At 41.9% G+C, this 12,341-nt stretch overlaps 1 protein-coding gene across 1 annotated transcript in view; it reads right to left on the bottom strand.

Moving 5' to 3' along the window:
- The window catches only part of LOC142302455 (uncharacterized), a 593,189-nt gene that overhangs the window by 451,455 nt on the left and 129,393 nt on the right, over positions 1-12,341 (bottom strand). The window contains exons 24-25 of the mRNA XM_075343517.1: positions 3,692-3,879; positions 1,730-1,807 (exon numbers count right to left, since the gene is read on the bottom strand). Of these exons, the coding sequence (XP_075199632.1) occupies positions 1,730-1,807; positions 3,692-3,879 (266 nt within the window). The remainder of the gene's footprint in view (positions 1-1,729; positions 1,808-3,691; positions 3,880-12,341) is intronic.

Below are 12,341 nucleotides of genomic sequence, written 5' to 3'. Positions count from 1 at the left end.
AGGTCTGGAGCAGTGTTCCGAAGGACAGTCAGCACCAGGACAGGGGCCTCTCGGACCCCGGCAAGGCTTGGAGTCGCCATAATTTGCCGAATCCGTCAGTGAAGGGGACGTAGATCCCCCAACAACAAAGTCCCGATTGAAGGCAACAGCCCAGCCAGTGTAGAAGAGACACCACCACGGCACCAGTTTCTTAGGGCCAGCGCCTGCGGGCAAGGAGTAGAGCTCCCCCGGTCCAGCTTGAAGCCGGGGGGCGGGTTACCGGTGGGGACCCATCGCAACCAACAAGTACACCAAGGTGCAAGGAAAAGGGACATCACCGTCACCTACTGGGAGAGCAAGTGCAGCCGTCCGTGGGACCGTCTATCCAGCCGTTTGTTTTACCGTAAAAACTGTGTCAACATCTCAGGCTGAGTGAGTACCACAGTGCCGCAAGGCACAGCGCTGCCCCCGCGTCCCTGCGCCCACCAGGCCCTGCACCTCCATCAGCATCACCGGGCCCCGGGATCACCAACCCCTACCCACGGAGGGGCAACACAACACCTGGCTGCTCCGCATCACCATCCCCGGGAGCCCCGCATAGAGCAGCGGTGGTGAACTCACCACAACCGTGGGTGGCGTCACGGACAATAATCATCCCCACACCCAACAAACCCCCTTTCACTCACGGGCGAGGAGTGCCGCTCGAGAAACCCCCGGGATCCGGCCCACCGCTCGAGCCACCACTGAGCAGCAGCCGCCGGACCCGAGCAGAAGGGGTGAGCGCGGTGTGCCGACACCCTCCTCCCCGCCCGCGACACTTTCACCAGCGACATAGCTAGCGATGTCGCTGTGTGTAAAGCCCGCTTTAGTCCTCTAACATTTTCATCTTTTTTCAGCATCGCTCCAGTCACGCTGCGCCATCTTGTGCCCTTAATTTCTGACTGTCTGGAAGTCAGAAGTTACGTCGCAAGCTCTCATTGCAAGTGTATGAGATCCAGAATGAGGCCAGAATAAAGCTCTCATAGATTTACATTGAGTAGTGGCCTTTGGCACCCACCATTAGGCACTGGAGCAGCCGGCAGGTCACATATTGCAGGAGACCGACCAGAGAGGTGGTGATAGAAGATGAAGATGACGGAGGGAGAGTATAAGACCTTGGGAAGGGGACTTAGATTTAAATCACCACTCCAGAGGTGCAATAAAAAACACTAAAGTGGTGCTTTAACACATTGCCATGTACATATACATCTGTTCCCAATAGATTTATAGCACCACGTTAGCATTTAATAAATATTGCTTTCAGTTTAGCCAAGCTATTATATTAATATGTTGCAGTAGCTGATGGTTGTCTAGAGCCTTATTCACACATCAATATTTTGGGGCAGTTACACACGATAGATGTGAATTTTTCTGTTATATTTTATCTCTCTCTAGATTTCACTCCTGATAATGTCTTACTAATACAAATGCAAAATACCAGTTACTGAAGTGTTAGTAAGACCTTTTTTTGTATAACCATACTTTAACCCCATATAAAACACAGACATTTTCAATGTATTTGACCTTGCACGTTTTTTTTTTCTTCATTTAAAAGCTGTACCATATTAATGCTAAGAGATGGGCTGACAGAGGGATGAAATTCTCCCCTATTGTCCAATTGTCTAATCTAATAACCTTACTTAGCATTAGGATTTAAAGAAAACAATATGATTTTACTGGAAATATGGGTGGTAAGAGCAATAACAATTACTTTTGTACACGGTGATGTGCACGGTCCCTCTGGCAGCTCGGGAGGATTCTCTTCACTTTCTGACAGTGTCGTTATAGACTAAAAAACAATCAAACAGTTGCAAAGATTTAAGTCTGAAATCGAATAAGATCATTTCATTTAATATAAAATACATACTGTATATTCTGATCTGATTTCAAGCAATACTATTCACAATTAGGCTGGGACTACAAGGGGGTCTTTGGCTGCCACACACGTGACATGGTCAGAGATATGGAGCTGCTACATTGAAAGTGATTGCATTGCAAATGCAAGTTGCTGGGAATGTAAAGGTGGAGGTCATCAAAACTCCCTCTCTGAAAACTTCTGATATATTATTGGATTAACCTATATTAGTAGTAATAATTTTTATTTGTATAGCGCCAACATATTCTGCAGCACTTTACAATTCAGAGGGGACATATACAGACAATATCAGACAGTACAGTGTAACACAATTTAAAAAGATACCAAGAGGAGTGACAGATCTGATCACAAGCTTAAGGAATGACTAAGGTTGTAGCCATTATTTATCAATGAATTTTTAATAATCTGAACCTGTTAGGTTTGGTTCACATAGAATTTGCCACTACCTTCAGTCACTCCATTAGCGTTGATATTCGAACCCCCGAAAAATGGAATTCGGGCATATGCACAGATGGTACCATTGACTATAATGACGTAGATGGAGCCACAGTGTGCTCTGTTGTGCATCATGACTCCAGAAAGTCTGACAGACTGTCTTACCTTAACGTACCAACCACCACCCCACCCCTAGCTCCCGAACTCTTACCTAACCAAGACACAACTGCGTGACATTGGATGTAAAGGCCACAGCATCTTCATTTATTAATTAACAACAAATGATAAATAACATGCACATAGATCAATATTACATTAGCATAACCACCAGAAAAGGAGGGGGTAAATGAAGGTCTCCCGTTTGCTCGATTGCCATACCAGCTCCACCACCCCATCCTTAGTTGCACCACACCGACTCGAGAGCACCTGGCTGAATTTGCCCATACCAATGTCCCGCTGGGACCTTAGCCTAGTAGGGACTCCCTTCCAAATCCAACCATGCCATTGCACCACTAGAGGTAACCCGTTGCTGCAATGGGTTTCCCCACCTGCTCTTTCAAAGACATCCATCCTTTCCGCCTACTGCTGCGACAAAGCAATTTCAGGTCCATCTATTCGTGCTGACCCTTAAAGATTCAACAGTAGGGTAAGTGGCTGGGATAATTCTGGACTTTTTCCAGGTACCGAATGACCACCCTCCCCCCCCGGGTACCTGCCTTATATATCACCCTATAACTATCCTCCTCCTGGCCAACCCCAGAGCCCCAAAACCAACTGTTCGTGATAACTCACCACCAACTTTTTCCGCACACAGTGCATTCTACAAAATTAACCTGTTGCAATCCCTCCGTAGTCAGGTCACCCTTCGTTAGGCCCCTTTGGGGCAAGCAGTCCAGGCTGTTGCTTTATGCTCAATGAACCCTTTGGCATTTGTAAGGGTTTGAATGTAAGCCTCGACAACTGAATGTACAGTAGTGGCAAATGTTATGTGAAATCAGGCTTAGGCTATAACCTAAAAGTGCAGTTGTGATGTAGTGATGATGCAGACAATGAGGCAAAAACATGCAGTTGAGTGCATGTAGCTTTTTCTTAAACAAACAGAAATACACAGGGCATTTATTAAATGCATGTTGCTTAGTAAAGTCGTTATTACCTCAGGTGTTTCATGTGTAATATTAATTACATTGACCTTATTAAATTTGGGTCAAGTAATCAAATAATGCTCTGTCTAATCCAAGCCTGCATTGTCAACTGCACTACGTGCCAAATGCCCTAAATATTAAATCATACATGTCACAAAAATACATAACGCGTTATCAAAGACAATATAAACAAGAACAATATCTTATGAAATAATATTACCTCTGCAGGCTGCATCTTTATTAGCTTTTCACTCTCAGAACATACTGTTTCTATCAGCTCCTGTACAATTGTTGGAAAGTCGTCAAAGGAGCTGACAAAAAAGATGTCCTCCAAGTTACGGTTCATCATAATAGACCGCAGCTCATCCATATCTGCTGCTCCTACTCCAACAGCTATCATTCGGATTCCTAGCAAAAGAAGAAAAACACTAGTGTTTTCCATTTTAAACAGTTATACTGAATTACTAGGGTCCCCATAACATTTAAAAAATAACACAATGTTCATCTCTTAGGACTTCTCCTATTAGCATATTAACATATTAGCACCTTTAATTTCTTCTGACCATAACATTTTTATTTTTCTGCTTGTTGTTTTGCGGGATGAGTTGTAATTATGATTGACATCAAAGGAAAATTGAAAAATAAAATCCAAGATTGATAAAACTGCAAAAACAAATTGCAATTACAGTGCCTTGTGAAAGTATTCGGCCCCCTTGAATTTTTCAACCTTTTCCCACATTTCAGGCTTCAAACATAAAGATAATGTTATGTTGAAGAATCAATAAGTGGGACACAATTGTGAAGTTGAACGAAATTTATTGCCTATTTTAAACGTTTTTAAAAAATAAATAACTGAAAAGTGGGGCGGGCAATATTATTCTTCCCCTTTAAGTTAATACTTTGTAGCGCCACCTTTTGCTGTGATTACAGCTGCAAGTCACTTGGGGTATGTCTCTATCAGTTTTGCACATCGAGAGACTGAAATTCTTGCCCATTCTTCCTTTGCAAACAGCTGGAGCTGAGTGAGGTTGGATGGAGAGCGTTTGTGAACAGCAGTTTTCAGCTCTTTCCACAGATTCTCGATTGGATTCAGGTCTGGACTTTGACTTGGTCATTCTAACACCTGGATACGCTTATTTATGAACCATTCCATTGTAGATTTTGCTTTATGTTTGGGATCATTGTCTTGTTGGAAGACAAATCCCTGTCCCAGTCTTAGGTCTTTTACAGACTCCAACAGGTTTTCTTCAAGAATGGTCCTGTATTTGACTCCATCCATCTTCCCATCAATTTTAACCATCTTCCCTGCCGGTGCTGAAGAAAAGCAGGCCCAAACCATGATGCTGCTACCACCATGTTAGACAGTGGCGATGGTGTGTTCAGGGAGATGAGCTGTGTTGCTTTTACGGCAAACATATCATTTGGCATTGTGCCCAAATAGTTCAATTTTGGTATCATCTGACCAGAGCACCTTCTTCCACATGTTTGGTGTAAGTGGCTTGTGGCAAACTTTAAATGACACTTTTTATGGATATCTTTGAGAAATGGCTTTCTCCCTTCCACTCTTACATTAAGGCCAGATTTGTGCAGTATATGACTGATTGTTGTCCCATGGACAGACTCTCCCACCTCAGCTGTAGATCTCTGCAGTTCATCCAGAGTGATTATGGGGCTCTTGGCTACATCTCTAATCAGTCTTCTCCTTGTTTGAGATGAAAGTTTGGATGGACGGCCGAGTCTTGGTAGATTTGCAGTGGTATAATACTCCTTCCATTTCAATATGATCGCTTGCACAGTGCTTCTTGGGATGTTTAAAGTTTTGGAAATCTTGTTATCACAGAGCAGGTGCATTTATACAGAGACTTGATTACACACAGGTGGATTATATTTATCATCATCAGTCATTTAGGACAACATTGGATCATTCAGAGATCCTCAATGAACTTCTGGAGAGAGTTTGCTGCACTGAAAGTAAATAGGACGGATAATATTGCCCGCCCCACTTTTCAGTTATTTTTTTTTTTTTAAAGTTTAAAATAAGCAATAAATTTCGTTCAACTTCACAATTGTGTCCCACTTGTTGTTGATTCTTCACCATAACATTACAATTTTTTATCTTTATGTTTGAAGCCTGAAATGTGGGAAAAGGTTGAAAAATTCAAGGGAGCCGAATACTTTCACAAGGCACTGTATGGAATGGTTTGGGGGGATTTTGTTTTTACGGTATGTATTTTAGAACAGAAATGTCCGGTTCTCCAAGTCAATATGATCATGGCATTACCATGATGTCATTGCTTTTTTTTTTTAAAGTGTGAAAAGAAATTTGGAATTTTCTAAAATAGCAATTTTTGCTTGTGTCGTCATTTTTTGAAACCGATAATGTTTTATTTTATATATATATATATATATATATATATATATATATATATATATGGCTTGTGTGAGAGCTTGTTTTTTATGTTGTGAGCTGACATTTTTATTGATACTATTTTGGGGTAGACACAATGTTTTGATCACTTATTGCATTTTTTTAGCAGAACTGCGGTGAATGAAAGAGAGCTTTGAGGCACTGCAACTATATATAGGGTGCTGTGGGGGCCCTTTATCGTAAAAAGGGGAACTATGGGAGCCCCACACTGTATACAGTAAAGCTGCCGGGGCCATTATATTGTGTATATTGAGATGCGGGCAATCCATAAAGTATATGGGGAGAAGTGTTGCCCTATATTGTACTGTATATTGGTAGTTATGAGAGCGCCATACTGTATATAGGGAGATATGTGAGCCATTATACTATATAAAAGGAACTAACATGGACACCATACTTTGTATAGGGGAGAATGGAAGTTATCATACTGTGCATAGGGAACTGTGGGGCCATCATACTTTGTATCCGAAGATATGGAGTACATCTTAATGTGTATAAGGAGCTATTTTGACCTTATACTGTATGAAGGGGACATAATACTGTATATAGTGAGCTCTGAGGATCCACTACTATACACTGATGAGCAAAAGGGTAACAATGTTTTGAACTTTTGACTTGCAGGCGCAATATCTCACCATCCACTACAACTTCGAATGAGGGACTACCTATCGAAAGGCTATCTGATACATACATTTTACTTGCAACTATTTAGCATATGATTAGTTATGCAGATTTTTGTCATGTCACTGCACTGTTACTGTTTTGCTCCTAAAAACCTAAGTTTTAATTCTTCTTATTTTGTTAATATTTTGATCCACTTTTGGTTTCCAAAACTGCTTGAATCCTTTTGGGCATGGCCTCCTTGACATTCAAGTATGTTTTGACTGATTTCTGATCCCAGGTCTTCTTATACACTTTCCCAATGTTGGTGCATACTGGTCGACTCTCTTGGGTATATAGACAGCTTTTTCAAAAACGCTACCTACAAGTGGTGTTTGATTGGGTTGAGGTCTGGAAGTTGTGGATGCCAATCTAGCACCTCTACTTCATTGTCATTGAACCAATTCTTCACCAATCTTGATGAATGGTTCTGGCCATTGTCCTACTGGAACACTATGTCATCCTTTTCATACCCATAGTACTCGAGTGTATGTAGTAAGTCATCTTGTAGGATACTCACTTGTAGCTCAGCATTGAAACCACCATCAATCCTGGTCAAGTATCCAACTACGTTGGCTGTGAAACAACCCAATGTCATCAGGCTTCCTTCACCAAACTTGTCAGTTCCTTCTACAATCTCATCGTATACTTCAGGTCATTGTCCTGCTGGAACACTATGTCATCCTTTTCATACCCATAGTACTCTAGCATATGAAACAACTCATCTTCTAATATAATCACATAAAGTTCAGCACTAAGAATACTATCAATCCTTGTCAAGTAACAAACGCCTTTGGAAGTGAAACAACCCTATATCATCAGGCTTCCTTCACTGAACTTGACAGTTCCTTCAATTTCTCAGTCTGTTAGTACCTTTTTCCCTTGTTTATTCCAGATGCATTAGTACACATTAGAGCCTGGTTTATCATCTCATTACTCGAAATCACCCGTTTTCAGTCTTCTACTGTCCACTCTTCGTACTTTTTTGTTAATTCGCGCCAATACTTCTTATGAAGGATATTGAAGTCGAGGATCCTTCATCTTTTTTTGGGCCACAATTCCAGAATTGTGTAACACGTGTCACATGGTGCTTGTGCGGATGTCTGTGATCTCATTATTATGATGCATACGAGCCACCTCTACTGCCATGTTTGTTGCGCCAGAACTAATAGACCTTGTAATGAGCCAACTTGTTGATGCTGATATTTTGCCTGGACGTCCACCTTTTGGCTTTTGAATGGAAGAAAGGATTTAATTTCATATTCTTCCAACTCTCATGGCACTCACAGGATGCAGTTTTGCAATTTTTGGGGCCGAGAGACTGCTATCAATGAGCACCGCCGCTCCTGTCACCTCCATGCAGCTAATGAAGGCAATAGCGCGATCAGCGGAGCTGTCACTGAGATTACTCGCGGCCAACGCTGAATACAGCTGATCGCGCTATTGCCTTCATTAGCTGCGTGGAGGTGACAGGAGCGGCGGTGTCTTCTGCAGCTCCGGTCACCTCCATGCAGCAGAGCTGGATGCGACGCTGGAGCATCCTGGAGTACGCCAGACATGGAGGGCTTTTTCGGGCTTATTAAAGTGGTGAACCAGGGTATATGTTTCTGTTTTTTATTTCTAATAAAGGATTTTTTCGGGTGTGTGTGTGTTTATTTACTGTCACTTACAGATTAATCATGGAAGGTATCTCGGGGAGACGCCTGACATGGTTAATCTAGGACTTATTGGCAGCTATGGGCTGCCAATAACTCCTTATTACCCCGATTTGCCAACGCACCAGGGCAAATCGGGAAGAGCCGGGTACAGTCCCAGAACTGTTGCATATAATGTATGCGGCAATTCTGGGCGGCTGCTGACTGATATTGTTAGGCTGGGGGGCTCCCCATAACGTGGGGTTCCCCATCCTGAGAATACCAGCCTTCAGCCGTATGGCTTTATCTGGCTGGTATTAAAATGGGGGGGACCGCACGCCGTTTTTTTTAATTATTTATTTATCTATTTTACTGCACAGTATAGACACGCCCACCGGCTGCTGTGATTGGGTGCAGTGAGACAGCTGTCACTCAGCGTGGGGGGCGTGTCTGACTGCAACCAATCACAGGCGTCTGTGGGTGGGGAAAGCAGGGAATACAAGATTGATTAATGAGCGGCCGGCATATTCAAAGTAATTGTTGCTGCACATTCTCTGCACAGCTGTTCCTCGCCGCGCTGGTGATCGGGGAGCGGTATGAGCCGGGGGAAGAAAAAAACCGAGCGCCAATGTAAGTATGACTGATAACAGCAGAAAAAAAAGGTAAGTATACTGAATTTAATTAAAAAAAAAAATAAGATCGCTAGTGTAAAAACGCACACGCACGAAACGTGCTGAACACGGACATGCTCCGTGTGCGGTACGTGCAGGCACGGACCCATAGACTAAAGCGGGTCCGTGCCTGCATGCTGCAGGCCAAAAACGGACATGTTGTCCGTGTAGAAAAGCGCACACACGTACTTACCACACGGACACACGTTCCGTGCGATTTTACGTGTGTGTGCCATCTACCATAGAACAACATGGGTCTACGTGTGTACGTGTCTCCGGTACGTGCAAATACGTACCGCACACGTACAAATTAAACGGATGTGTGTTGCGGGTCTAACAAAGCAGTGACATGACAAGTGTCACAGAAAGGTTTTTATTAACTTCACCGACTGTCAAGGTGGCGTCGGGATGTGTTCAGACTACTGATTCTGACACTGCGCCTGATAACTTACTGTGTACACTGTGCATAGGCAGAAATCAATCAGTGGTGGACCATGGCTATACAGAGGTCATAAATATAGAGAATTACATGGCAGGTTTACCAGACTTTTGACTAATAATCTCCGGTTAATAAAACACTGTTTTATCAGAACTTTAGCTAGAAAGTGACAAATTGCTATAATCAGGATCTCTGCCCCTAAATTCTTTTAGATGATATAGCAAAAAAGTGCTGATGGAGTTTCTTTCCACAGATCATCAACTGAATTCATATTTAAACAAATTAGAAAAACTATTCATTATGCTGACCCCGTAAACTATGCAAATATTGTGCTGACTGTGACTACGTTACCTGCAGCTGATGATGAACCAAGTCCTATGCAAATTTTGTAGATAAACTAGACTAACGATGTAGCGTGTTGCAAATGTAGGTTATAGAATAATACATTTCTACATGAAAGTATTTTGTTATAGTCATGGCCAAAAGTGTTTGCACCCTTGAGTTGTTCCAGAACAATAACTTTTTCTCCCGGAAAATTATTGCAATTACACACTTTGTCAAACACATGTTTATTTCCTTAGTGTGTATAGGAATAACAAGAAAAAAACAAAGAAAAAAAGGGAAATTAGACATAATTTCACATAAAACCCCCAAAATGGGCTGGATAAAATTGATGGCACTCTCAACTTAATATTTGGTTGTACACCCTTTAAAATAAATAACTGCAATTAATCACATCGTATAACCATCAAGAAACTTCTTAGACCTCTCAACTGGAATTTTGGACCACTCCTCTTCTGCAAACTGCTACAGGTCTCTCATATTTGAAGGGTGCGTTCTCCGAAAAGCAAGTTTAGGATCTCTCCAAGGTATTCAATGAGATTTAAATCCAGACTCATTGCTGACCACTTCAGGACTCCCCAGTACTATATCTCCATTCATTTCTAGGTGCTTCTTGAAGTATGTTTGGGGTCATTGTCCTGGTGGAAGACCCATGACCTGGGACGCAAACCCAGCTTTCTGACACTGGGTACTACATTGCAACCCAAAATCTTTTGGTAATCTTCAGATTTCATGATGCCTTGCACACAGTGAAGGCACCCAATGCTAGAGGCAGGAAGGTAACCACAAGTAATCTTTGAACTGCCACCATATTTGACTGGATGTACTGTGTTCTTTTCTTTGTAGGCCTCATTTCCTTATCAGTAAATAGAATGATGTGCTTTACCAAAAATCTCTCTCCTGGTCTCATCTGTCCACAAGATGCTTTCCCAGAAGGATTTTGGCTTGCTCACATACAGTAAAGACCAAAAGTTTGGACACACCTCATCTCTACAACAACTGTTAAGAGGAGACTTTGTGCAGCAGGCCTTCATGGTAAAATAGCTGCTAGGAAACCACTGCTAAGGACAGGCAACAAGCAGAAGACACTTGTTTTGGCTAAAGAACACAAGGAATGGACATTAGACCAGTGGAAATCTGTGCTTTGGTCTGATGAGTCCAAATTTGAGATCTTTGGATCCAACCACCGTGTCTTTGTAGAAAAGGTGAACGGATGGACTCTACATGGCTGGTTCCCACCGTGAAACATGGAGGAGGAGGTGTAATGGTGTGGGGGTGTTTTGCTGGTGATACTGTTGGGATTTATTTATGGGATTTATTCAAAATTGCAGGCATACTGAACCAGCATGGCTACCACAGCATCTTGCAGCGGCATGCTATTCCATCCGGTTTGCGTTTAGTTGGATCACCATTTATTTTTCAACAGGACAATGACCCCAAACACACCTCCAGGCTGTGAAAGGACTATTTGACTAAGAAGGAGAGTGATGGGGTGCTACGCCAGATGACCTGGTCTCCACAGTCACCAGACCTGAACCCAATTGAGATGGTTTGGGGTGAGCTGGACTGCAGAGTGAAGGCAAAAGGGCCAACAAGTGCTAAGCATCTCTAGGAACTCCTTCAAGACTGTTGGAAAACCATTTCCGGTGACTACCTGTTGAAGCTCATCAAGAGAATGCCAAGAGTGTGCAAAGTTGTAATGAAAGCAAAAGGTGGCTACTTTGAAGAACCTAGAATATAAGACATTTTCAGTTGTTTCACACTTTTTTTAAGTATTTCATTCCACATGTTTTAATTCATAGTTTTGATGCCTTCAATGTGAATCTACAATTTTCAGAGTCCTGAAAATAAAGAAAACTCTTTGAATGAGAAGGTGTGTCCAAACTTTTGGTCTGTACTGTACATTTTTGCAAACTTCAGTCTAGATTTATTATGTCTCTGTGTCAGAGTGGGGTCTTCCTGGGTCTCCTGCCATAGTATTTCTTTTCATTCAAATGTCAGTGGATAGTTTGTGCTGACACTGATGCACCTTGAGCCTGCAGGACATCTTTAATTTCTTTGGAACTTTGTTGGAGCTGCTTATCCACCATCAGGACTATCCTGCGTTCCAACCTTTCATCAATTTTTCTCTTCCGTCCACATACAGATAGATTAGTTACAGTGCCATTGGTTTTAAACTTCTTAATTATGTTGTGAACCATGTACAAAGGAACATCAAGATCTTTGGACATGGACTTGTAACCTTGAAATTGTTGATATTTTTAAAAAATGTTGGTTCTCAATTCCTGAGACAGTTCTCATCTCCTCTTTCTGTTTTCTATGCTTAATGTGTCACACACAATGCAAAGATTGAGTCAACGTATCTCCTTTTTATCTGGTTTCAGGTGTGATTTTCATATTCCACATAACTATTACTTACCACAGGTGAGTTTGAATGAGCATCACATGCTTGAAAAAAAGTTTTTCTACCAACAATTTTGGAAAGGAGCCAACAATTTTGTCTGGCCCATTTTTAGGGTATTGTGTGTAGTTATGTCCAATTTGCCTTTTATCAAATTTTTTTGTGTTGTTCCAATACACACAAAGAAAATAAACATGTGTATGACAAAACATTTGTAATTGCAATAATTTTCAGGGAGATATACTTCATTTTCTGGAACAATTTCAAAGTTGACATTTTTTGCCATGATTGTATA

This window comes from Anomaloglossus baeobatrachus, chromosome 4, assembly GCF_048569485.1.
Source record: "Anomaloglossus baeobatrachus isolate aAnoBae1 chromosome 4, aAnoBae1.hap1, whole genome shotgun sequence".
NCBI classification, from domain to species: Eukaryota; Metazoa; Chordata; class Amphibia; order Anura; family Aromobatidae; genus Anomaloglossus; species Anomaloglossus baeobatrachus.
The sequence above is the reverse complement of the archived record's forward strand: the minus strand, read 5'-3'. Positions and strand labels throughout refer to the sequence as shown.